The sequence below is a fragment of the Stomoxys calcitrans genome, chromosome 1, assembly GCF_963082655.1.
Source record: "Stomoxys calcitrans chromosome 1, idStoCalc2.1, whole genome shotgun sequence".
NCBI classification, from domain to species: Eukaryota; Metazoa; Arthropoda; class Insecta; order Diptera; family Muscidae; genus Stomoxys; species Stomoxys calcitrans.
The window spans coordinates 226,028,938-226,056,253 of NC_081552.1; the positions used below are offsets into that span (position 1 = coordinate 226,028,938).

At 39.2% G+C, this 27,316-nt stretch overlaps 1 protein-coding gene across 1 annotated transcript; it reads right to left on the bottom strand.

Moving 5' to 3' along the window:
• Positions 1–19,985: 19,985 nt before the first annotated feature.
• LOC106088961 (keratin-associated protein 6-2-like) lies at positions 19,986–20,586 on the bottom strand. Its single transcript, XM_013254678.2, has 2 exons — positions 20,439–20,586; positions 19,986–20,329 (listed from the first exon to the last, which is right to left on the bottom strand). Exons 1-2 carry the CDS (start codon positions 20,454–20,456, stop codon positions 20,042–20,044), a joined length of 306 nt encoding a protein of 101 aa, XP_013110132.1. The 5' UTR covers positions 20,457–20,586; the 3' UTR covers positions 19,986–20,041.
• Positions 20,587–27,316: the final 6,730 nt, after the last annotated feature.

The following is a 27,316-nucleotide window of genomic DNA, read 5'->3' on the forward strand; positions in this document are numbered from 1 at the left end:
GTCAGAATCAGAATGTCGAGACGAGCCAGAATATACAAAATTTATGGGGTCTTAGATCAATATTTCGAGGTGTTACGAACGGGATGACTAGATAAGTATACCCTCATCCCATGTTGGTGGGTATGAAAATGATTGATTCAATTAATCTTTTCAATGAAAACGTTTTTATTTTCAATTACATTTTTAATTGAAGCAAGTAAAAGCGTGCTAAGACCGATTTGAACCTTACTTGACATTGTAGTTGGAAGTTATAACAGAACTCTATTTGCAAAATTTCATCCAAATCGTACAACAATTGCGGCGTCGAGGTGCTCAAGAAGTCAAATTGGGAGATTGCTTTATATGGGAGCTATATGCACATCTGAACCGATATGGCCCACTTGCAATCCCCAAAGACCTACATCAATATTAAGTATGGATGCTATCTTGATTTCGATAGACGGACGAGCGGACGATCATGACTATGCTTTATGGGGACCTAGATCAATATTTCGAGATGTTACAAACGGAATGACTAGATTAGTATACCCCCATTCTATGGTGGTGGATATAAAAATACTGAACCAAGGTTGGACATGGGCGTTGAAAAGTGCATTATAAGTTCTAAATATCAACGGAGAGAGTGTATGGAGCACAGAGAAGCATGAAACACTGGTTAAAACTCCCAACAAATTACTTACCATCAATAAGCACCAAATTTACCAATTCAATTTCCAATTTCAAATAGTCGCAATTTAGAATGTCGTATCTGTCAATAAACTTCTGACGAAAAAGGTTACTGCCAATTAAATTCAAGACACCAGCAGCTGAAGAGTATGGCTCATTGAGATCTATCTACTATTGGTTTTTTTGCGGAATATTCCTTGTTGTTATTGAAAGGCACTACTGTATGTTAAGTAAAACCAGTAAGGAAGGGCAAAAGTCGGGCGGTGCCGTCTTTATAATACCTTACACCTACTCTATAAGTATAATGTGGTAGCTACATCCAATTCTTAACCAATTTTGATGGAACTCGGCGAGTGTTTTCAGATGGGTTATTAAACAAACTGTATCACATCACAGGGAGGCCACCGTAGCGCAGAGGTTAGCATGTCCGCCGAAGACGCTGAACGCCTGGGTTCGAATCCTGGCGAGACCATCAGAAAAAAATTTCAACGGTGATTTTTCCCTCCTAATGCTGGCGACATTTGTGAGGTACTATGCCATGTAAAACTTCTCTCCAAAGAGGTGTCGCACTGCGGCACGCCGTTCGGACTCGGCTATAAAAAGGAGGCCGCTTATCATTGAGCTTAAAAACTTGCACTCATTGATATGTGAGAAATTTGACCCTGTTCCTTAGTGGAATGTTCATGGGCAAACTTTGCTTTGTATCACATTTTGAGCAAATATGTTCAAACTGCAATAACTACTGTTGACAAATGACAATGTTATTGAAAATTACCTAAAATTTAACGAACATTTATTTGGGAGCTTTATCTAAAAACTGAACCGATTTCGAGCAAACTTCTCACATATTGTGGTAGTCATCGAAGAAAGCGTTGTGCAAAATGTTGGCAAGATTGGTCAATTAATGCGCTTGCAATGGCTCTAGGAGTGAAAATCGGACGATATACATATATGACAACTATATCTTATTCACAACCGATTTCTATGAAATTCACCAGTAATGACGAGAATCAAGAGAAAATCCTTCCCGTCAAATTTTGAGAGAATCCGTTAACAAATGAGCATTTTGTTGCAATATTTTTGAAAATCAGACGAACATATATATGGGAGCTATATCTAAATCTGAACCGATTTCCATGAAACTCACCAGTAATATCGAGAGTCAAGTGAAAATCCTTCTTGCCAAGTTTCTAGAGCATCGGCTAACAAATGAGCACTTTGTTGCAATATTTCTCAAAATCGGACGAACATATATATATGGGAGCTATATCCAAATCTGAACCGATTTTTTCCAATTTCAATAGGCTACGTCTCTAGGCCGAAAAACATGCCTGTACCAAATTTTAAGACTATCAGATGAAAGGTGCGACCTGTACTTTGTACACAAAGTAACATGGACAGGCAGACAGAAGGCCATAGCTAAATCGAATCAGAAAGTGATTCTCAGTCGATCGGTAAACCTATTGGCCGTTCCACACATCTAATTTTTCCAATCCAAATGTTGATGGCAAAACAGGAGCTTTTCAGCGACAAAAATAATTATCCATAAACTTTACTCATTTAAACTCAAAAATAGCCAAAAGAAAATTTAATACTTTGCGGTAGAACTCAAATTTCTTTGCTCAATAAGTTGAAGATTGAATTACGAAAAGTAATGCAAGTGATATAATTTCTTTGTTTATTAACTAACTTGGCATTTATTGCAGACAATGGTTTTATAATTTTTCTTTTATACAATAATAACATTTTATTATTTGCACTCGAAAATAAGAAACTTGCAATTGTTAGTTTCCCAAGACTACACAAAAGCTTAGCTTGCTTATGCTCAGCGACCAGACGAGCGTATAGATAAAAATATATTTATATACGTTTGATAAAGATCTTTCAAGATAAAAGAAATATTCATATTTTAATTGATGACACACGAGTAAAGTTTAGATCTGTGGTCGAGTAAGTTTAGATCTTCAAACAATAAAATCTTGTATATAAGAATCGATTTGTGTTTGCTTGTTTGTGTGTTCCTTGTACACCCAGAAACGACTGAACCGATTTTCTTGAAATTTTCACTGAGGTTGCATGATGATCCCGTGGAAAAAGTAGGGCACTACCTTTTTTTGATATCTGAAGGGGGAGCGGACCCTCCCCCTTACCCTAATTTTCAGAAACGCCGGAGAATCTCGGAGATAGGTGGTGCGATTTAAGCGAAATTTTGTGTGCTCTCTTATAGGAACCTAAAAACAAATATTTGGTATCCAAAGGGGAGTGCCCCACCCCAAAACCTTCCAAATATATATATACACCAATCACGACAATATGGGACTCAAATGAAATGTATTTTAGGTTAGAAAACGTATCTGATATCCAATTGTCGGACCAAGTGATAGGGGGACCACCCCAACCCCCAAAACACCCCTAAATCGGACATATTAACCAACCATGGCAATAGGGGACTCAAATGAAAGGTATTTGCGAGTAAAATACGAATCTGATATCCAAAACACCTCCCAAACAGGACTTATTTACTGACCGTGGCAATATGGGGTTTTAATAAAAGCTATTTGAGTGTAGAAAACGAATCTGATATCCAGATGTGAGACCGAATGTTTGGGGGGCCGCCCATACCCGAGATCATCCCTCCAAAGAAGACAAATTTACGACCACCGCAATATGGGACTCAAGTGAAAGGCGTTTGGAAGTAAAGCACGAATCTGATATCAATGTTCGGCAAAAGTGTCTATTATATCCAAATGTGAGACCGAGTGTTTGGGGGGGCCGCCTATCCCTGAGAACATACCCCAAAGAAGACAAATTTACGACCATAGCAATATGGGACTCAAATGAAAGTTCTTTCGAAGTAAAGCAAGAATCTGATATTAATGTTCGGGAAAAGTGTCTATGGGGCCACCCCTTCCCCATTACACCATCCAAATAGGAAGTATTTGCTGACCATTGCAATATGAGGCTCAAATAAGAGGTATTTTAGAGTAGAACACGAATCTGATAAATATATTTTCAAAGCCAAGTCAGTGAGTGGGCAGCCCCTCCACCAAACCACCCCAAACCGTTCATGTTCGCCGACTATGGAAAAATGGAGCTCAAATGAAGTGTATATGGGAGTAGACCATGAATCTGACATCAACATTTGGGAGCAACTGTCTACGGGACGTCCCACAACCATAACAACACCCAAGTAGGACATATTTGCTCACCAAGACACTTTGGGTCTTCAAGACAGTGGAGCTCGATATTCATAGTTTTTAGGGCCCATACTCCAAACCGGACATATTTGATGGCATTTTCCATAAGGGGTTTAAGTCAATGGTATTTGAGATTAGGAAACGAATTTGATATCCATTTTTGAGGCCAATGGTAATATGGGGTTCAAATATATGAGAATAGAGCCTGTTGCTGATATATTTTCAGGGCATACTGTTTGGGGTGGACCAACCCACTCCCCATAACACCCCTAAATCGGGCATATTTACCGACCATGTCAACGTGGGGCTTAAATGAAAGGAATTTGGGGGGTAGAGCAGAATTGATACCCATTTTCGGTACGAATTTTGTGGGGGTATACCCCTTTCCCCAAAATACTCCACAAACAGCAAATTTTTAGTGACCATCGCAATATGGGGCTCAAATAAATGTATTTGGGAGTAGAATACGAATTTGATATCCACATGTAGGACCATGTATTTAGGACATCACTCCTTCCCCAAAACACCCCCCAAAAGGTTAAAAATTTTTCGACCATGCCAATATGTGACTCAAATGAAAGAGGTATTTGAGATTAGAAAACGAATTTGATAACCAATCTTGGGCCATGTTTTTGGGGGACGCTCCATCCAGTAAACTTCCCTTAAAACCAATTGCAATATGGGGTTTAACAAAATGGTATTTGAGAAAAGAGCGCGATGCTGATATTTTTTCATGGCCAAGGGTCTGGGGGACCACCTCCTTACCCCCCGAAAACATCCCTAAATCAGACATCATGAGAATATCGGGCTGAAATAAAGTATTTTAAGAATGGAGTACACCTTACATCCAAACTTAAATTCGTAGACCAATAAAGATGGCATTCAGATAAAGGCACTTATATTGTTGAAATGTTTGTCAAGCGATATACTATTTTCGTAACATGGAGCGGAGCGGACCCGGTCCAGCTAGTAGCTCCCATATAAACCGGTCACCCGATTTGACTCATCATGAGCCCCTGGAAGCCGCAATTTTGTCCAATTTGGCTTAAATTTTCCCATTATGTGTTCTGCTATGACTTTCAATAACTGTGTCAAGTACGGTCCAAATCGGTCGGTAACCTTATATAGCTCCCATACAAACCGGTCACCCGATTTGACTTATCATGAGCCCCTGTCCAATTTGGCTTAAATTTTCCACGTAGTGTTCTGCTATGACTTTCAATAACTGATCTCCCGATTTGACTTCTTGAGCACTTATAAGCCGCAATTTTTGTCCGATTTCGCTAACATTTTGTAGATGGTGTTCTGTTACGACTTCCAACAACTGTGACTAGTACGGTCCAAATAGGTCTATAACCTGATATAGCTCCCATATAAACCGATCTGCCGATTTGACTTCTTGAGCCCTCAATAGCCGTAATTGTGGTCCGATTTGGCTAACATTTTGCATGTAGCGTTTTGCTATGATTTTCAACTACTGTGCCAAGTACGGTCCAAATCGGCCTTTATCCTGTTATAGCTCTGCCGATTTGACTTCTTGAGCCCTTAAAAGCCGCAATTTTTGCGCGATTTGGCTGAATTTGAGCAAATCGGAATAAAACTTGACACGACAACTAACCCAAATATGGTACAGATCGGGCTATATTTAGATATAGCTACCATATAGGCCGATCTCCCGATAAAGGTTCTGAAGACCATAAAAGCTTTATTTATTATCCGATTTCGCTGAAATTTGCAACGGCGAGCTATTTTAAGCCTCCCAACATCTGACCTAAATTTGGATTAGATCGGTCCATATTAAGATATAGCTCCCATATAGACCGATCTCCCGATAAAGGGTCTGAAGAGCTTAAAACCTTTATTTCTTACCCGATTTCGCTAAAATTTGGAATAGTGCGCAGTCTTAAGCCTCTCAATATCCGACCCAAATATGGTACTGATCGCTATATCAGGGTATGAACCGATTTTAAAACACCACGTTCAAAATTTCAGCCAAAAATAGAGATGTTGAGCTGAAACTTTGCACAGATTGTTTTTTTGTCCATAAGCAGGTCGAGTTCGAAGATGGGCTATATCGGTCTATATCTTGATATAGCCCCCATATCGACCGATCCGCTGATTTATTGTCTTAGGCCCATAAAAGCCACATTTATTATCCGATTTTGGTGAAATTTGGGACAGTGAGCTGCGTTAGGCCAGTCGATATTCCACTTCGATTTGGTCCAGATCGGTCCAGATTTGGATATAGCTGCCATATAGACCGATCTCTCGATTTAAGGTCTTGGGCCCATAAAAGGCGCATTTATTGTCCTGAATTTTGAATTTTGGGACAGTGAGTTGTGTTAGGCCACTCGACATCTTTTTGCAATTTGGCCCAGATCGATCCAGATTTGGATATAGCTGGCATATAGACCGATCTCTCGATTAAAGGTCTTGGGCCCATAAAAGGCGCATTTATTGTTCTATTTCGCCGAAATTCGAGACAATGAGTTGTATTAGGCCACTCGACATCTTTCTTGAATTTGGCTCAGATCGGCCCAGATTTGGAATAGCTGACATATAGACCGATCTCTCGATTTAAGGTCTTGGGCCAATAAAAGGCACATTTATTGTCCGATTTCCCCGAAATTCGGGACAGTGCATTGTGATAGACCCTTCGACATCCTACTGCAATTTGGTCAAAATCGGTCCAGATTTGGATATATCTGCCATATAGACCGATCTCTCGATTTAAAGTCTTGGCCCCATTAAAAGCACATTTATTATTCAATTTCGCTGAAATTTGACACAGTGACTTATGTTAGGCTTTTCGACATTCGTGTCGTATATGGTTCAGATCGGTGTATATTCGGATATGGCTACCAAAAACACGATTATATTTTTTTCGACAAAATTGAACAATGATTTGTTCCTATTAGACCTTTCAATGTCCGTGTCGGATTTGGTCCAAACGGGACCATATTTCGATAAAGCTGCTATGGGGGCATAAATTATGCATTTTTCTTCGGATTATAACGAAAGATGGTTTACATATATACCGAGGTGGTGTGTATCCAAAGTTCGGCCCGACCGAACTTAACGCCTTTTTATTTGTTTAAATGCACCAATATATTGGAGAAAATAACTTGTCTGCTGTTAAATTAAATCGTCAAAAAATTGTCAAATTACAGAAAATTGGAAAAAAATGTATGCAATATGCCCCTAAAATTAATATATAAAATTAAATATACAAACTTTTAAAATCATGATTACATTTTAAGAGTTTTTGCAGCTTTTGACCATCTGAACACACTACAAAATTTTGGTTTTTTTACAAAATATTACAGCTGTCCCAATTTCATCAGACTTTCTGTTGTTAGAGCAAACAAATAGGGGAATTGTTCCGTTTGCCCCTGTTCCTGGGCAAACTTTGCATTTTGCATTACTAATGGCGAAGTTCAATTTATTGCAAAACTGAACAAAAATAAGCGATTCAACACTGAATGTATCGTATGAGATATAGTGCGCTTATAGAGGGCGCAATTTTCATCCGGCCTATAGAGGGCGCAATTTTCATCCGATTACAATTACGTACAATGATTTCTCTCATGACTTCCAATTGACTTTACTAAATTTGGTTTTATTCTGTATGTGCATTGATATTGCTTATATATTGGGTTGCCCAAAAAGTAATTGCGGATTTTTTAAAAGAAAGTAAATGCATTTTTAGTAAAACTTAGAATGAACTTTAATCAAATATACTTTTTTTACACTTTTTTTCTAAATCAAGCTAAAAGTAACAGCTGATAACTGACAGAAGAAAGAATGCAATTACAGAGTCACAAGCTGTGAAAAAATTTGTCAACGCCGACTATATGAAAAATCCGCAATTACTTTTTGGGCAACCCAATATATAAATCGATCTCATGATTTCTATTTCTCATTTTCGTTAATTATTACAAATATCGAAATTATCAAATGTTGCGAATATCAATAGTTTTTCAATAGTGATTGAAAAATTAAAGTGTCCACACCACCAATTACTTTTGAGCAGTCATCAGTTGAACATACGCTATCTAGTTCTAGTCATTATGCCCCACACCTACACCTACTACTATAGTTCAGTGTATTTCAGCTTAATGCATGTATTTGTAAGGGAAGGAAAAAGAGTTAGAGATTCATTTCCGTAATAAATATGGTATCGACTTAGAATTACTCTCTGATTTCATCTAGTCATATACGTCTGCCGGTCTATTTGTCAGTATATGTTCATTTCTATACAAAGTTCACAAATTATTTTCTCCCTGATTTTCTTAAAATTTGCCACAGCTAACTTTTGAGGGCTAGAAACAGAACAGATTTAAATTGGAAGATTGTGGTTTTCAAGAAGAGATAGCTTGAATGGGTAGCTCATAATGAAAGGTGAGTTCACTCGAAGTCCAGAAGAAAAAAAAGGCATATAATTTATTGATGTGACCAAGAATTAAGTATTGGGTTGCCCAAAAAGTAATTGCGGATTTTTCATATAGTCGGCGTTGACAAATTTTTTCACAGCTTGTGACTCTGTAATTGCATTCTTTCTTCTGTCAGTTATCAGCTGTTACTTTTAGCTTGCTTTAGAAAAAAAGTGTAAAAAAAGTATATTTGATTAAAGTTCATTCTAAGTTTTATTAAAAATGCATTTACTTTCTTTTAAAAAATCCGCAATTACTTTTTGGGCAACCCAATATATACCCGAGGTGTTGGGTATCCAAAGTTCGGCCCGGCCGAACTTAATGCCTTTTTACTCGTTTTTCTGAGCATTGTAATACTGTTTGTGTGACACGGGAATGATTTGCATGGTTTTTAGCCGTTACCTGTGTGTGTGTTGCTTACGCCTTTTCGTCGGCGGCACATGCTCTGAATCGGTTATGACCCTGCTTAACTGCACAGCCCAGGTAAATATAGGAAAATGTAAAAGGTGGAATTTTCTTTTTAAATAAGAATTTGTGTCAGTAATACACGGGAGGCCACCGCCTATGACGCTGAACGCCTGGGTTCGAATCCTGGCGAGACCATCAGAAAAAATGTTCAACGATGGTTTTCCCCTCCTAATGCTGGCAACTGTTATGAGGTACTATGCCATGTAGAACTTCTCTCCAAAGAGGTGTCGCACGCCGTTCGGACTCGCCTATAAAAAGGAGGTACCTTATCATTGAGCTTAATACTTGAATAGGATTGAACTCATTGATAGGTGAGAAATTTGGCCCTGTTCCTTAGTGGAATGTTCATGGGCAAAATTTGCATTTGTCAGTAATATACCACCATTAAAGGTTTCTAAGGGCAAACTTAAAACTTGTAATTAAATTAAATTTATTCAAAAATGCTCAAATTTGGGAAACTTGTAAACTATTTGGAACGAATATTCATTCAAATTGAAGAATATAGGTTTGTAGTAAGCATTGAACTCAACATAACAACATGTTTATATTGGGTAAATAAAAACGTTGTTTGCTATAGGAATATTAAATTTGCTGAGAGAAATGACTTCCCAAACCCAAGTTTATGAACTCTTTGCCACTAATTGCAGATGAGTAAAATTTACTAAAAATTTTGAAATTTTTCCTTGTTTTAATTGAAATTTTACCAAATTAGATTAAAAGTCTTTTATTGGGTTGTCCAAAAAGTAATTGCGGATTTTTTAAAAGAAATTAAATGCAATTTTAATAAAACCTAGAATGAACTTTAATCAAATATACTTTTTTTACACTTTTTTTCTGAAGCAAGCTAAAAGTAACAGCTGATAACTGACAGAAGAAAGAATGCAATTACAGAGTCACAGGCTGTGAAAAAATTTGTCAACGCCGACTATATGAAAAATCCGCAATTACTTTTTGGGCAACCCAATAGTTTATTTTATGAGCACCATTCTTCTGAGTTTGTGATTGAAGTAAATCTACTGAGAAAATTTCAATGAAATATCATTTATAGAGAGAATTTGTTGGAATTTTTACTTTAATAGTGCGTTTTTCTAAAAGAAAATCGTCTTGCTATTATGGGTTTTTATTTGTGTTTCATTGATATTTTGTGTTTAAGGAAAATGTACGAACATTTTTCCATCGAAATTTTGTGTTCTGAGAAAATTTTATACCATTTTGGTTTTTAGTGAATGAAAATCTTTGAGGTGTTGAAATTTGATCCATAGAGAAAATATCATTGAAATGTTGTCTTTAGTGCAAATATCATTGAAATATTGTCTTTAGAAAAAATTTTATTGAAATATTGTCTTAAGTGTGAAAATGGTATTGAAATGCAGTCTGTAGTTGGAGATCTTGACTTGAGTATAGAGTTCTTGACTTTAGTATGAATCGCTTGTTTACATTTATTAGCAGAATTGTTCTCCAAATGTAGTAACGTTGTTAACACGTTTCTGTGTAAACTATTTTATTCAAATTTGAAGATGAGTTCAAACAAAATCAAGCTCAATGATTACTACATAGACTTAAAATCTGTATAGCTTCATAAAAATATTAAAAACTTTAAATATTTACAATAAAAGTATTATAATTTAATTTTTTTTTACCCACCACCATAGGATGGGGGTATACTAATGTAGTCATTGCGGTTGTAACACCTCGAAATATTCGTCTACGACCCCATATCTCGTCGTTCTGATCGATCTAGCCATGTCCGTCCGTTTGTCGAAATCACAATAGAGGTCGAACGCGTAAAGCTAGCCACTTGAAATTTTGCACAGATACTTTATATAGATGTAGGTCGTTGGGGATTGCAAATGGGCCACATCGGTTCAGATTTGGATATAGCTCCCATATAAACCGATCTCCCGATTTGACTTCTTAAGCCCCTGGAAGCCACAATTTTTGTCTGATTTAGCTGAAATTTTGCATGTTGTAATGTGTTGTGACTTCCAACAAATGTGCCAAGTACGGTTCAAATCGGTCTATAACCTGATATAGCTCCCATATAAACCGATCGCCCGATTTGACTTCTTTAGCCCTTGGAAGCCGCAATTTTCATCCGATTTGGCTGAAATTTTGCATGTGGTAATCTGTTATGACTTCCAACAACTGTGCCAAGTATGGTTCAAATCGGTCCATAACCTGATATAGCTCCCATATAAACCGATCTCCAGATTTGACTTCTTGAGCCCCTGGAAGCCGCAATTTTCATCCGATTTGGCAGAAATTTTGCATGTGGTAATCTTTTATGACTTCCAACAAATGTGCCAAGTACAGCCGAAATCGGTCCATAACCTGATATAGCTCCCATATAAACCGATTTCCAGATTTGACTTCTTGAGCCCTTACAAGCCGCAATTTTTGTCTCATTTGGTTGAAATTTTGCACCTGGTGTTCTTTGATGACTTCCAACAACTGTGCCAAGTATGGTTCAAATCGGTCTATAACCTGATATAGCTCCCATATAAACCGATCTCCCAATTTGACTTCTTGAGCCCCTGGAAGCCGCAATTTTTGTCCGATTTGGCTGAAATTTTGCACCTGGTGTTCTTTGATGACTTCCAACAACTGTGCCAAGTATGGTTCAAATCGGTCTATAACCTGATATAGCTCCCATATAAACCGATCTCCCAATTTGACTTCTTGAGCCCTTGGAAGCCGCAACTTTTGACTTCCAACAAATGTGCCAAGTACGGCTTTAATCGGGCAATAACCTGATATAGCTCCCATATAAACCGATCGCCTGATTTGACTTCTTGAGCCCTTACAAGCCGCAATTTTTGTCCGATTTCACTGAAATGTAGTGTTTTGTTATGATTTCCAACCACTGTGCCAAGTACGGCCAAAATCGGTCTATAACCTGATATAGCTGCCATGTAAACCGGTCTCTCGATCTCCCTTGCCCGTTTCCTAGAAGTTTTAATTATTTTCTGGCTTGGCAGAAGTTTGGTATGTAGAATAAAATTTACTTTGTATAAATTTTTAGCAGAATCCATGGTGATGGGTTCCCAAGATTCGACCCGGCCGAACTAAGCACGCTTTTAGTTGTTTTTAACTTTCCGATAAGTATAACTTTTTACTTCCCTTATCCACTACTTCTGCATATGTTCTCGGTTTAAAATGCCTTATGTAGGGTGATCGTGTTGTTGCTTTATGCTGTTTTTTCGTTCGTTTTTTTTTTTTCTTTTGTAACTCATCGGCCCTCATAGCAAAGTCACTGAAAAATATGGGCCAAGGCAAAAATTTAAAATTAAACGAAATGGGTCAAGACAACTTCAGTTTATGAAGCATATTTGCGTTCGTTGTCTTCTCACGTAGATTGACTAAAATAAAAGCTGCAAATCAGCAAAACTACATTCTTGTGTAACGCTATGAAATTCCAAATGTTGAACGTTGGGGCTTTAGCAAATGCTAAATTTTCCCCGTATTTTGTGTGTTTCAATTGCTTTGTATAAGATTTTGCACATAAAACAATTGATTGAGACTTGCCGTTAGACTAATTAATAACACCATGCAACACAAAATGTTTAATGGAATGAAAAATTATAAGAATTCTTTTTTGGCCAAAAAATGATGGGGTAACTCTTGTATATAAAATTAAAAAATTCTTATATTTGTTCCGTATTGACTCAAAAACGGCTGAACCGTTTACCTTGAAAGTTTCATAGATTGTTTTAATAACGGGAGGGGGAGCGGACCCTCCCCCTTACACCAAAAGTCCTACCCAAAAATAAAAGTAGACCGATCGGCACAATATAGGATTCAAATGAAAGATATTCAATAGTAGAATATTAATTTTATAATAAAAGTTGGGTCCAAGTACCTGGAGGACCGCCCCAGCCCCAAAACCCCTTAAAATAGGTTTATTCGACGATCATGACAATATGGGGCTCAAATGAAAGGTATTTTGGAGTAGACTACGAAAATTACATTCAAATTTGCGTTCAAGTCTAGGTGGCGCTTTTCCTCCTAAAGATACGTCAAATGGGTTATTTGACCCATTATGACAATATGGGATTCAATTGAAAGGTATTTGAGAGTAAAAAACGAATTTGATATCCAATTTTGAGCAGAGTGTTTTGGGGTACGCCCTACGGCACCCTCTAAACTGAAATTCATTTCCGTTGGGAATAAAGAACGAATTTGATATCTAATTCCAGTATAAAGTGCCGGTGGCCGACCCAGCTTCCAAACGGCTCATATTTATCGGCCCTGGCAATATGGGGCTCAAATTAAAGGGATTTGGAAGTACAGCACGAATTTGATATCCATATATGAGTCGAAATGTCTGAGAGCCTACGTCTCTGCAGACCCAGACTGGAACATAGCAAGTGCTCAGTAGGCTCCTCCTCATCCTCATCGAGGCAAATCCTACAGAAGTCATTGTGCGGTATTCCCATGTGCGCCGCCATGTTGCCTATGGCACACTGCCCGGTTATGACCCCTTTCAAAGTACTATGTGACCTCTTAACAAACGCCAGCAACTCACTCGTCCTCCTCAGTTCGATGACCCTATGGCCGCCTTCGCAGTCCGGCAACCGTGTCCCACCTCGCCACCGACACCGCCCTGGCTATCCCCTATACTGTGTTCAGTAGCTCGACAAATGACACGTAGGCAAGGCCAATGGCAAGTCTGCCCGGCGCAGACGAAATCCTGCTGGCGCACTTGTCCCCCCTCTAATTTCGTGGAATCCCCTCATGCTCAGGAATCCATGTCAGCGTCACATCGTGGGTCCGGAAACTGAATTCTGCTAAAAATGTATACAAAATAAACCAAACTTCTGTCCAACCACCAAAAATTTAAGTTTCTAGGAACTGAACAAGGATGATTGAGATAGGGATTACATTGGAGCTATATCAGGTTATAGACTGATTTTGACCGTATTTGGCATAGTTGTTGGAAGGCGTAACAGAACACTGCACACAAAATTTCAACCAAATCGGAAAAAATTTTGGCTTCTAGGGTCTCAAGAAGTGAAATCGGCAGATCGGTTTATATGAGAGGTATATCAGGATATAGATCGATTTGGACCGTACTTGGCACAGTTGTTAGAAGTCATAAGAGAACACTATGTGCAAAATTTTGACAAGAGCTCAAGAAGTAAAATTTGGGAGATCGGTTTATATGGGAGCTTTATCAGGTTATAGACCGATTTGGATCATACTTTTCGCAGTTATTGGAAGTCATAACAAAACACCGCGTGCCAAATTTCAGCCAAATCGGATGAATATTGCGGCTTCCAAGGGTTCAAGAAGTCAAATCGGCAGATCGGTTTATATGGGAGCTATATCAGGTTATAGGCCGATTAGGACTGTACTTGGCACAGATGTTGGAAGTCATAAGAAAACACTTCATGCCAAATTTCAGCCAAATCGGATGCAAATTGTGGCTTCCAAGGGCTCAAGAAGTCAAATCGAGAGATCGGTTTATATGGGAGCTATATCAGGTTATAAACCGATTTGGACTATACTTAGCACAGTTGTTGGAAGTCATAAGAAAACACTTCATGCCAAATTTCAGCCAAATCGGATGAAAATTGTAGCTTCCAACGGCTCAAGAAGTCATATCGGGAGATCGGATTATATGGGAGCTATATCCAAATCTGAAACGATATGGCCCATTTGCAATCCCCAACGACCTACATCAATATTAAGTATCTGTGCAAAATTGCAAGCTACTAGCTTCATGCGTTCGATCGCTATCTTGATTTCGAAAGACGGACGGACGGACATGGCTAGATCGAATCAGTTTTTCGAGATGACCCAGAATATATATTCTTTATGGGGTCGCAGATCAATATTTCGAGGTGTTACAAATGCAATGACTAGATTAGTATGCCTATGGTGGTGGGTATGAAAATTATTTAATTTTCAGATTTAATTTTTGCTTTATTGATACCTTTTTTTTAAATTTGAGAAAATATACCCGAAATGTTGGATTTTGTAGTAAAATAAATACCTTTGAGCCACAAAATGGTAAAAATAAACCCCACAATTAACATGAAAATGTTTCCAAGTATTTACCTTCCCATTTAGTTGGAAAAGTCCAGATTTCCTTGAGGAGAACCCAAATTGAACCCAATAACTTCATGGGAAAAAGCCCCAAAAGATGAAAATGGACCCCAAAAGTTGTGCTGTTGTTCTCCATATACCTGTTGGAGCATATTTTCATTTTGGATTTGTGTGTAATTTCTTGGGCTCATATTACATACCACCTGCATTAGAATCCTACACGTCACGTGCCATATAGACCGATTTTTCGATTTAAAGTTATTGACGACTAAAAGTCACATTTCTCACTCAATTTCGCCCCGATGCCTCTGCCCAATATGGTCCACATAGAACTACGTGTGTATATAGCTTCCATAAAGACAGAACTTTCTATTTTTAGTCTTGGCCCCCTAAATGGCGCATTTTTACTGAATTATGCTATAGTGAGTTGCACCAAAATAGTTTTTTAAGGCAGAATTTAAAAAAAAAAAAACTTTTTTGTTTTAGTGCGACAGTCTGGTGGGCCCACATTTGCTGACGAAAAAAAACCAAAAATCTCTAAGCCGGGAAAAGATGTTTTTCAAATCGAGAATAACGCTGGATGAAGCAAAAAGATTACTTAGCATTGGGCAAAGCCCAGTATAGACGCATATAAAAGGGAGTCGCAACAAGTACTCGAGACAATCAACCAAGGAGCCAGAAGCCGTGCAGACATAGTGAGTAAAGGTGATCTAAGAGTGCCTTACTGCTGCAAACATATCAGGGTGTGCTCATTCGTCACCCAGTGCCAAGTGTAAACAGATTGCCCTCTTGCCGCTTAGGATTGTGCTCGCAAGTGAACACTCCCATATATTGGGGTGTGGCTCCTTGCACCCGAACTTCATTGTGTACCAACGGAGTGCCCTTTTGCCTCCTAGTGCCATCCTTGCGAATGATATGAACAGTGCCGTATACTAGGGTATACCTCTTTCTTGCCATAGGCACTTGAAACCCCGGTATATATTAAAGGTGTGGCCTCTCTCTCGTCTGCCGGTGCCGTTCCCCATTTAACCCGAGCAGTGTATTAGGGTATGGATCCTTGCCATAGGCGCCCGAAGCCGATGTATATAAACGGAGGGCCCTTTTCCGCCTTCTCGTGCCGTCACCCAGCGAACTCGAATATTGACGTGTACTAGGGTGTGCCTACTAGCCACCAACCCGCTTATTGTACCGCATAATAGGGGGTGCCATCTTGCCACTCCCTTGCCACCGTGCTCCAAACCACGACAGGCGTGATTTGGAGCACGTGCCGTTCCGCAGTGAACCCCAACAGTGCCGTGCACTAGAGTGTGCTCCTCCTAGCCACCAATCCACGTATTGTGCCGCATAATATGGTGTGCCTCCTAGCCACTCTCTTGCCACCGCATCCGAAATCCCGCTTTTGATTTACGTAGTCCTTCTCTTGCCTCCCCGAGCCGTTTACAACCTGTTGCTTGTACTAGGGTGTGCCTCCAAGCCACCAACCAGCGTATACACCCTATTATACGCTGGTTGGTGGCTTGGAGGCCTGGTGGCCTCCTTGCCACCGCGTCCTAAACCTCCAAATCGGGCAAAAATTGCCGCTTGTAAGGGCACTCGAAGAATTGTTTAATCTATTAACGGTTTTAAAAAATTTGCAATTGGTTCTGAAGGACTGGCAAAGCTATGAAAATTGGCCTGGACGAATGAAGCTATTTTTTACTTGATATATTTTTATAACCCACCGCCATACGATGGGGGTATACTAATCTAGTCATTCCGTTTGAAACACCTTGACATATTCGTCTAAGACCCCTTCTTATATCTCACAGATTATGTAAGTTGGTCTGGAAGTAAACATAGGCTATATAATTTTTTGATATCGGGAGGGGGGCGGACCCTCCCCCTTACTCCAAAAGTTCTATCTAAAAATAAAAGTGGACCGATCGGGACAATATGGGTTTCAAATGAAAGATATTGGAGAGTAGAATACGAATATACGAATAAAATTTGAGTCTAAGCCCAAAACTCCCCCAAACAGACACATTGGACGTTCATTTCAATATGGGGCTCAAATGAAAGGTATTCGGGAGAAGATTACGAGTCTGGCGTACAAAATTAGTTTGAAGTATAGGGGGTCACGCTACCTCCCAAAAATGCCTTAAATGGGCATATGACCCATCATGACTATATGGAACTCGGTTATTTTGTTTGTTCCGTAGAATCAAAAACAACTGAACCGATTTTCTTAAAATTTTCACAGGGTGGTCCCTCCCCCTTACCCCAACAACTCCACCCAAAACCAAAAGTGGATCGATGGGCACAATATGGTTATCAAATCAAAGGTATTGGAGACTAGAAAACGAATATCGTACTAAAATTTTAGTCCAAGTACCCAGCGGGCCGCCCCAACCCCAAAACTCCTCTCAACAGATACATTTGACGTTCCAAAAGTCAGTGATACCAAAAGTCAGTATAACTTTTGGTGTCATAACGGGCCACATAAGACTACGAGCTCAATTATGCAAAATCGGTGCGGCAAGTGATAGCATGCGTAGGGCGTGTGGGAAAGACGATGAGACGTTTGAGCATTTCCTGAAAATTAAAATTTTCTTCTTCGAGGTTCCTTTTTGGTTTTAAGAGCGCACAACAAGCCGATTACTGGCTTAGGTGTATGTCTATAGTGGCATGGGGCAGATAAATATCTGCACCCTCTTTTCAACCCATCCGTCACCTCTTTGCAACCTAATCTAACGAAACCTACCGTCACCAAACATATCATGGGTTCTATTGTTGTAGTCTGGTGCCTCGGGGGCCGTCCAAAATCACGACAATTCAGCGTCATAGGCGGACATATGTTACAATGGCACGAATTCGATATTCACATTCAGGGCGAAGTGTCCCCACCCATAAAAGGTATTAGAGAGTTAAAGAAGGGGCAGGGAGCGGGCCCGCTCCCGGTTCGGCTAGTAAATTATATATATTCTTGATCGTCCCAACATTCTGAGTAGATCGAGCCATGTCCGTCCGTCCGTCTGTCGAAATCACGATTGCGGTCGAACGCATAAAGCTAGCCACTTGAAATTTTTCACAAATACTTAATACTAATGTAGGTCGTTGGGGATTGCAAATGAGCCATATCGGTTCAGATTTATATATAGCTGCCAGATAAACCTATCTCCCGATTTGACGCTCTTTGTTCTGTTATGATTTCCAACAACTGTGCCATGTACCATATAACCGATATAAACCGATCTCCCTATTTCACATCTTGAGCCCTAACAAGCCGCAATTTTTGTTCGATTTGGTTGAAATTTTGCTCAAAGTGTTCGGTTATGAACTCGAAATTTGACTGAAATTTTGCATGTGGTTTAACAGAATACCACATGCAATGAACAACTGTGCCAAGTACGGTGTACATCGGCCTATAACCTGATATGACTCTCATATAAACCGATCGCCCGATTTGACTTCTTGAGTCCTTACAAGCCGTAATTTTCCCGATTTGGCTGAAATTTTGCATGGGGTGTTCTATTACGACTTCCAACAACTGTGCCTAGTACGGTCTAAAGCAGTCTATAACCCAATATAGCTCCCATATAAAACGGTCTCTCGATTATCCTTGTTCGGTTGGTGAAAGCTTTAATGGATTCAGCAGAATCCATGGTGGAGGGATCCCAAGATTCGGTCCGGCCGAACTTAGCACGCATTTACTTGTTAGACCTATCGATATCCGACCCAATTATGATTCATGTTGGGCCTTATTTACATATAGCTGCCATTTAGATCGACCTGCCTATATAGGGTCTTAAGCCCATAACAAGCGCATTTATTACACCATTTCGCTAAAATTTGGAACATTGGGTTTTATTATACCCATTGAGTTTTACTATACCTAGATCGAACCATTTTTGGATATAGCTTCCATACAGACCGATCTGTCCTCCTGTATAAGTCCTTTTACGTTCAAAATACTTTCAAGCGACAGACAGACGGACAGATTGACGGAAATAGTGACGGACAGATGAACAAGCTGACAAACAGACAGACCGAGAGACTGACAGATAGACGGACAGACAGACACACGGTCTGTCAGTCTCTCGATCTGTCTGTTTGTCAGCCTGTCCATCTGTACGTTAGTCTGTCCGTCACTCTTTCCGTCTGTCTGTCCGTCTATTTGCCTGTTGTAAGTATTTTGAACATAGAGCTATCTATCTGTCCATCTATCTATCAGTCTCTCAGTCTGTTTGTTTGTCAGCCTGTCTGCCTGACAGACACACTGTATGTATGTCTGTCCGTCTATCTGTCAGTCTCTAGGTCTGCTTGTTTGTCTGCTTGTCCGTCCGTCAGTCTGTCTGTCCAGACAGACGGACAGACAGACAGGCTGAGAGACATACGAACAGACAGACACACAGGCGGACAGACTGACGGATGGACAGACAGACACACAGACAGACTGGCGGACGGACAGACTGACGGATGGACAGACTGACGGCCGGACAGACTGACGGACGGACAGACTGACGGACGGACAGACTGATGGACGGACAGACTGAGGGATGGACAGACTGACGGCCGGACAGACTGACGGACGGACAGACTGATGGACGAACAGACTGAGGGACGGACAGACACACAGACGGACAGACTGACGGCCGGACAGACTGACGGACGGACAAACTGATGGACAGACAGACTGATGGACGGACAGACTGATGGACGGACAGACTGATGGACGGACAGACTGACGGAAGAACAGACTGACGGACGGACTGACAGGCTGACAGACAGAAGGACAGATAGATGACAGACAGACAGGCGGACAGATAGACATTAGTTGTTTGCATATAATTTTTAGGTCCTTAGATCAATACTACTAGGAATTACAAGCAAAATAACCCCAATATCGGCAAAGGGGCTTAAAAAATTGAGTATGCTATATCAAATTCTAATAGACCATGCAAATTTTTAGAAATTTATCCGAGTGCAAATTTTTTCTTAGTGTTGGTTTTTATAATAGACATTTTGTCAAAATCCAAAAACCCTACTGCAAGTTTGCAATTTAATTTTCCTAACCTGTTGCCCAATTGTCGCCCATTATTTATAAAACTTTGATTATGACTACCCATTGGTCCCCTTATTCCCCCTTATTTAGTACAAAGACAAAAGGTTTTTTTTTTTTTTTGCTCAGTGATCATTCATCATGATTTATTGTGTCAAAGCCTTTTCTTTTCGGTAGCACCAAATCACTGTTTAGTAACCGTAGTTGTGGCCGTAGTTTTGGCCGTAACCAGCACCGTAACCGGTACCGTAGTTAGCACCATAACCATGACCGTAACCAGCATCATAACCGTAACCGACGGAGTAAGAGGGGACATCGTAGGCATAAGATCTGGGGTGGGTGACGGAAGCGGCAGCGGCGGCAGCAGCGGAAGCGGAAGAAGCTGGGGCGTAGTGGTCGTAGCTGCCGTAGTTGTTGTTGTAGCTGGGCTTGGCCTTGGGTTCAGCGACAGCGACGGCAACGAGGGCGAGGACGGCGAACTAAAAGTGAAGAGAGAAAGAAATGCCCAATTAGCATTGCGTGTCCTATTCGAGGTGCGGTCGAATTTGTCAAAGGATTTGTTCAAATCTCCTTGGCCTTAATACTTACAATGATGGCTTTGTTCATTTTGAATGTTGGTGCGATTAGTTGTGAATAGAATCAAACTATATGTTTTAATTGGATTTCACACATCTTTTTATATGAATTTCGAAAATGATTCGCCCCCTGGTTGGGATTATGTTACGTCAACACCATACTGTGTGTGGTGCATACTTTTTTCTCCACATTTCCAGAGTGTACTTTTTTTCTATATGTTCTAATTGAGTTTCAATTGCATGAGCAGCCTGAGGGAAGCTGAGTGCTTTTTTTTGCTTTTTTTTTGCAAATGCAAATGCACATTCACACAAACACTCGACTCCGAGTTATGAATTATTTGGTCAAACAAACAAAAGCTGCTCATGAAAAATAAACCAGCGTTTAGAACAAACCCACAAACCCACCCTCCCACCAAACAACAAAGGCATTCCATTCAAAAGTGTTTGAATTAGTGACTGCATGTAACTGCATTTGGGGCTGCTGTTAACCAACATACAAAGCGCCTTTTGGAAAAAACAAAAACTTAAACAAAATAAAACTTTGAATAATTTTCATAATTCCAAGTACTTTCTATTTCTATTTTTACCATATTCAATTTAAAATATAATTAGCACCAAACGGAAACCAAGCAAGATATACGAGGGCCGGCCAAAGAGTTTAAAGGATTTGGAAATCTGTCTGTCGAAAGCACGCTAACTTCCGAAGGAGTAAAGCTAAAAGCCACTTGAAATGTTGCACAAATACTTCTTATTAGGGTAGGTCGGTTGGTATTGTAAATGGGCCATATCGGTCCATGTTTTGATATAGCTGCCATATAAACCGATCTTGGGTATTGACTTCTTGAGCTTCTAGAAGGCGCAATTCTTATCCGATTTGAATGAATTTTTGCACGTAGTATTTTGTTATGATATCCAACAACTGTGCAAGGTATGGTTCAAATCGGTCCATAACCTGATATAGCTGTCACATAAACAGATCTGGGGTCTTGACTTCTTGAGCTTCTAGAAGGCGCAATTCCTATCCGATTGGAATGAAATTTTGCACGTAGTATTTTGTTATGATATCCAACAACTGTGCCAAGTATGGTTCAAATCGGTTCATAACCTGATATAGCTGTCATATAAACAGATCTGGGGACTTGACTTCTTGAGCCTCTAGAGGGCGCAATTCCCATCCGATTTGGCTGAAATTTTGCATGACGTATTTTATTTTTACTTTCAACAACTGTGTCAAATAAGGTTCAAATCGGTTCGTAACCTGATATAGCTGCCATATAAACCGATCTGGGATCTTGACTTCTTGAGCCTCTAGACGGCGCAATTCTTATCCGATTTGCCTGAAATTTTGTACGACAGATCCTCTCATGACCATCAACATACTTGTTTATTATGGTCTGAATAGGTCTATAGCCCGATACAGCTCCCATATAACTCGATCTTTCTATTTTACTTCTTGAGCCCCCAAAGGGCGCAATTCTTATTCGAATTGGCTGACATTTGGAACAGGCCTCCAACATATAATTTAATTGTGGTCCAAACCGGACCATATCTTGATATCGCTCTAATAGCAGAGTAAATCTTTTCTTATATCCTTTTTTGCCTAAGAAGAGATGCCGGGAAAAGAACTCGACAAATGCGATCCATGGTGGAGTGTATATAAGATTCGGCCCGGACGAACTTAGCACGCTTTTACTTGTTTCTTTTTTTTTTAATTTGGTATGTTTCGAAAACTGGCTAAACTGGTCCCGCTCCGCTGCGCCTATTTGCACTCCCTTATATCTTTGAATTGAACATCATATTCCCATGGGCGGTGGAGGCCACTGTGGCGCAGAGGTTAGCATGTCCGCCAATGACGCCAAATGCCTGGGCTCAATTCCCAAAGTGAACATCAGAAAAATATTCAGCGGTGGATATCTCCTAACAAATGCTGGCCCACACACTTGGTGCCGAAAGTGAATGCAGTCCAAACCGCATAACTGTAATACGCTTTAGTGAAAAAATTCCGCTTTAGTGAAAAATCCCGCTTAAGTGAAAAATTCCGCTTAAGTGAAACTTGATTAAAAGAACCATTCATTTTCGATGTTATTCAATGCAATTGAATCCGCTTTAGTGACAAACGCTTAACTAAAAATACCGCTAAACTGACAAAGTTTTTACACCCCAAATTTCACTCTTATATGAAGCTGAAATCGCATAAGTGCAAAAGTCATTTCTAGGGGAAACTATCCCCAATTTTAAAAATTCGCGCCATCATAAAATTCGTTTATGACTTTTAAAGTGTTCTATTGAGTAAGGCTCTTCTTCAGCTCAAGTTCATTCCATGATCTTTTCCAAAAGACCATTTGAGCTCCATATTGCCATGGTCGATATATATGTTTGGTTTAAGGGGAGTTTAGGGTGCAAACAAAATTCCGCACGAATTTCCCTCGCCCATATCCGAGATCTGGAGTATATGAAAATAAGAGTAAAGGGAAGGGTCCGCCTAACCAATGAACCCAAATTTTGATGTCATACTCCTACTTTAAAACCTAATAATTAATATGGTACAATATTTGTTGTCAATTGTACAGAACCCCAAATTCTCACCATACTATTCGAATCCATTTTATCTGAGCGCCAAATTTTTCCATCGACCACATGGACTATTGGATGGTTTTTCCTTAGATAGACAGCCCCTAGTCCTTGATTCCGAATTTTGATGTTAGATTTGTACTCTACTCCTAAATAGCTTTCACTTGAATCCTATATTGTATTGATCGGTTTGTACGTCCGCTCGATGGGGCATTTGAATGGGGCGTTCCCCTCTTTTGTTGAACCCAAATTTGGATATAAGATTCGTGTTTTTTAAGTTAATAAAGCAAATAGGGATTGCACTCTTTGCCGAGATCTGGAATTTTTTTAATGCTTCATTAGGGAGCAGGGGCAAACTTCTCAGATATCAATGTGTGCGGCCGGTTATAGTTTAAGCTTTATAATAAGGGGCCTACTTTTTTTAAAGCTAAGTCCGTACGGCGTGCCGCAGTGCGACACATCTTTGGGGGAAAGTTTTTACATGTCGCCAGCATTAGAAAGGGATAACCAACACTGAAAATTTTTTCTGATGTTCTCGCCAGGATTCGAATCATAGGCGTTCAGTGTCATAGGCTACGGTGGCCTCCTGGATCCTGAAATAAATGATTAAATTTTTATTTTCAGGAAAAATTTTGTCAAAATTTACTACTCACAGAAAGTTTTGTCGAAATTGTATTTCCATATAAAATTTTTAATAAATTTGTTTTTTTTGCAGATTCACACTCCATTTCCAGGCCACCATAGCTCAGAGGTAAGCATGTTCGCAAATCACGCTGAACGCCTGGGTTCGAATCCTGACGAGACCTTCAGAAAAAATTTTTCTTTTGATATGTGAGAAGTTTTCCGCTGTTCCTTAGTGGAATGTTTATGGGCAAAACTGGGAATTTGAATTTGGACTCTACATCCAAATGACTTTCACGTGAGTTACATACTATCCCGTTAGTTTACTTTAAATTTAGGTATTGGAAATTGGAATGCCCAATCCAAGTCTGGCATTCTTGTCTTTTTGTGATAATGGAGAGGTTTTGTGATTTTGTAGTATGCCGGCGGAAATTGGTTTTCATGGAAAGTATCGCCAAAATTTTATTTTTTTTCGATGGAAAGTCTCTCAAAATTCAATATTTGTAGAAAATTTCTCAAAAATTTGATATAAAAGGAAAATTGGCGCTATTCTCCATGAAAACCAAACTAGAGGAAAATGGGCCATAATTCGTGACTCCAAGGAAAAAGTAAAAAATTCATTGAAAATCCATCAAAAATCGAAATTTCACCGTAAAAACTTTAAAATGGCTGTATCTCCTAAACTATGCGTCCTAGAGGGAAATGGACCATAATTCGTGACTCCATTAAAAAATTAAAAATTTCATTGAATATCCATCAAAACTCGAATTTTCACCTTGAAAACTTTAAAATGGCTCTATCTCCTAAACTATGCGTCCTAGAGGGAAATGGGCCATAATTCGTAACTCCAAAGAAAAATTAAAAAATTCATTGAAAATCCATCAAAAATCGAATTTTCACCTTGAAAACTTTGACTGTATCTCCTAAACTATGCGTCCTAGAGGCAAATGGACCATATTTCGTGACTCCATGAAAAATTAAAAATTTCATTGAATATCCATCAAAAATCAAATTTTCAACTTGAAAACTTTAAAATGGCTGTATCTCCTAAACTATGCGTCGTGACTACATTGAAAACCTTAAAATGGCTCTATCTCTTAAACTATGCGTCCTAGAGGAAAATGGACCATATTTCGTGACTACATGAAAAAATTGAATATTCATCAAAAATCGAATTTCTTCCTTGAAAACTTTAAAATTAATGTATCTCCTAAACTATGCGTCCTAGAGGGAAATGGAAAAATTTGCATAATTTTAAAAAAAAAACTCAAAAATTTATATAAAAAAATTTACGAAATTTCATTACAATTCAAAATTTTTTCGAATCAAGAATTGACTTTTATTGAAAATATCATCAAAATTGGTTTTTTATAGAAAAATTTTCATAATTTTTTTTTTTAAAAACTCGAAAAATGTTGTTTTCAATGAAAATTTTGTCAAAGTTGTTCGTTAAAATTAATGTTTGCTGTAACAGCAGAAAGTCGGCTCAAAATGGAAGCCGCAATTGTCTGCCGATTTGACTGAAATTTTGCACGTAGTGTTCTGTTATGACTTCTAACAACGGTGTCAAGTACGATTCAATTCGCTCTATAAACTGATATAGCTCCCTATAAGCCGATCTCCCGATGTGACAACTTAAACCTCTGGAAGCCGCATTGGCAGAAATTTTTCACATTGTGTAAGCCAAGTTTCATTCGTCTTCTTTACACCAACCCAAATTTCATTACCATACCTCTTTCCCAACACTAGCAAGAATTTTTCTAAGATAGCTCTATCCTTGGGTATTTTTCTACCCATTCGTCGTTAATGGGTTAATGTATGTACAAAGTACAGTTCGCTTTATTCATTCCATGGTCTTCAAATTTGTCACAGACTTTTTTGCTGGCCTAGAGAGGAAACCTTTAGAAATTAGAAGAAATCGGTTGAGATTTGGATATAGCTCCCATATATATCTGTTCGTCCGATTTGGTCTAATACTGCAATGAAGATAGTCATTTGATAAGCGATTGCCACGAACTTTGGCACGAACTTTGGTTTCTGTTGTAAGTCTCGATATTACTGGTAAATTTGATAGAAATCCGTTCAGATTTAGATATAGCTCCCTCATATATGTATCTCCCGATTTTAATTTTAAGTGTCTTTGCTAAAGCATTTAACAATCGATCCTCTCGAAATTATGCACAACGATTTCATTTCAAACATTAAAAAAAATTTAATTTCGCCGACTTAGCCTGCATAGTAAATGTTGTGTAGGTTATTTAAAGTTCGGTTTTGTCCAACTTTAGCCCGTCCTTACTTGTTCTAAATGGCTTAGTACGGTATTGAGTGAATTCTAAAATTGTTTAACAAACAGTCTTTAGGAAATTTAACATTCAATTATGTGTCACATGCATAATTTGTGAATGCGACCGGCATTACCGGCGCATTGAGGTCTTCCCACAAAGTTAATGCAAAAAAAGAATGCCAGAATACACCATTTCCAGCCACAGTAGAGAGTTTGTATTTGCAAAAGACAATTTCAATGACAATTTAATGTTGGTGTTAAAAATTGTGATTCTTGCTTTTGTCGTCGACAACAAAACGACCTGTCCCTTGATTACAAGAACACATGGACTAACAGACGGACATGTCTACCTCGAAAGCAAAAAGTGATTCTAGGTCGATCGGTATACTTATCAATGGTTCTAGCTCTTCTCCTTCTTAGCGGTGCAAACAAATGCACAAACTTATAATACTCTGTACCACCGTGGTGGTGTAGGGTATAATTGTGTAAACTGCAATTGTTCTTATGAATCTATGCGCATTTTTATAATTCATTCCATTTGGAAATGGTGTAACACAATACCCTAATATGTTTGAATAACAAAACCATGCATACGTAACTTTCATACTCTTAAATATTTTAAGTGTGCAAGTTAAAGCAAGCAGGTACGAGGTGCGTTTCACTTCCGTCTCAAAAGTGGTGGTACAATCAATTTGTGGTTTTTGATACTTAAGCTATTTTCAAAAGAAAACACGTGAACTATAACAAGCAAAGGCGTGCTATGTTAGGCCGGGTCGAATCTTGGAAACCCACCACCATGGATTCTGCTAAAATATGGGAGCCATACCTGGTTATAGACCGATTTGGACCGTACTTGGCACAGTTGTTGGAAGTCATAAGATAAAATTTCAGCCAAATCGGATGAAAATTGAGGCTTCCAGGGGCTCAAGAAGTCATATCGGGAGATCAGTTTATATGGGAGCTATATCAAGTTATAGACCGATTCGGGCTGCACTCGACACAGATGTTGGAAGTCATAAGGGAACACTACATGGAAAATTTCAGCCAAATCGGATGAAAATTTAATCTTCCAGGGGCTTAAGAATTCAAATCTGGCGATCGGTTTATATGGAAGCTATATCAGGGTTTTCACCGATTGGGCCCGTACTAGACATAATTATTGGAAGTCATAAAGGAACACAATATGCAAAGTTTCACCCAGATCGGATACAAATTGAGGCTTCCAGGGGCTCAAGAAGTCAAATCGGGAGATCGGTTTATAAGGGAGCTATATCTGGTTATAGACCGATTTAGACCGTATTTTGCACAGTTGTTGAGAGTCGTAACAGAACACTGTGTAAACATTTTCAGCCGAATCGGATGAGGCTTCCAGGGGCTCAAGAAATCAAATCGGGAGATCGGTTTTTTGTGGGAGC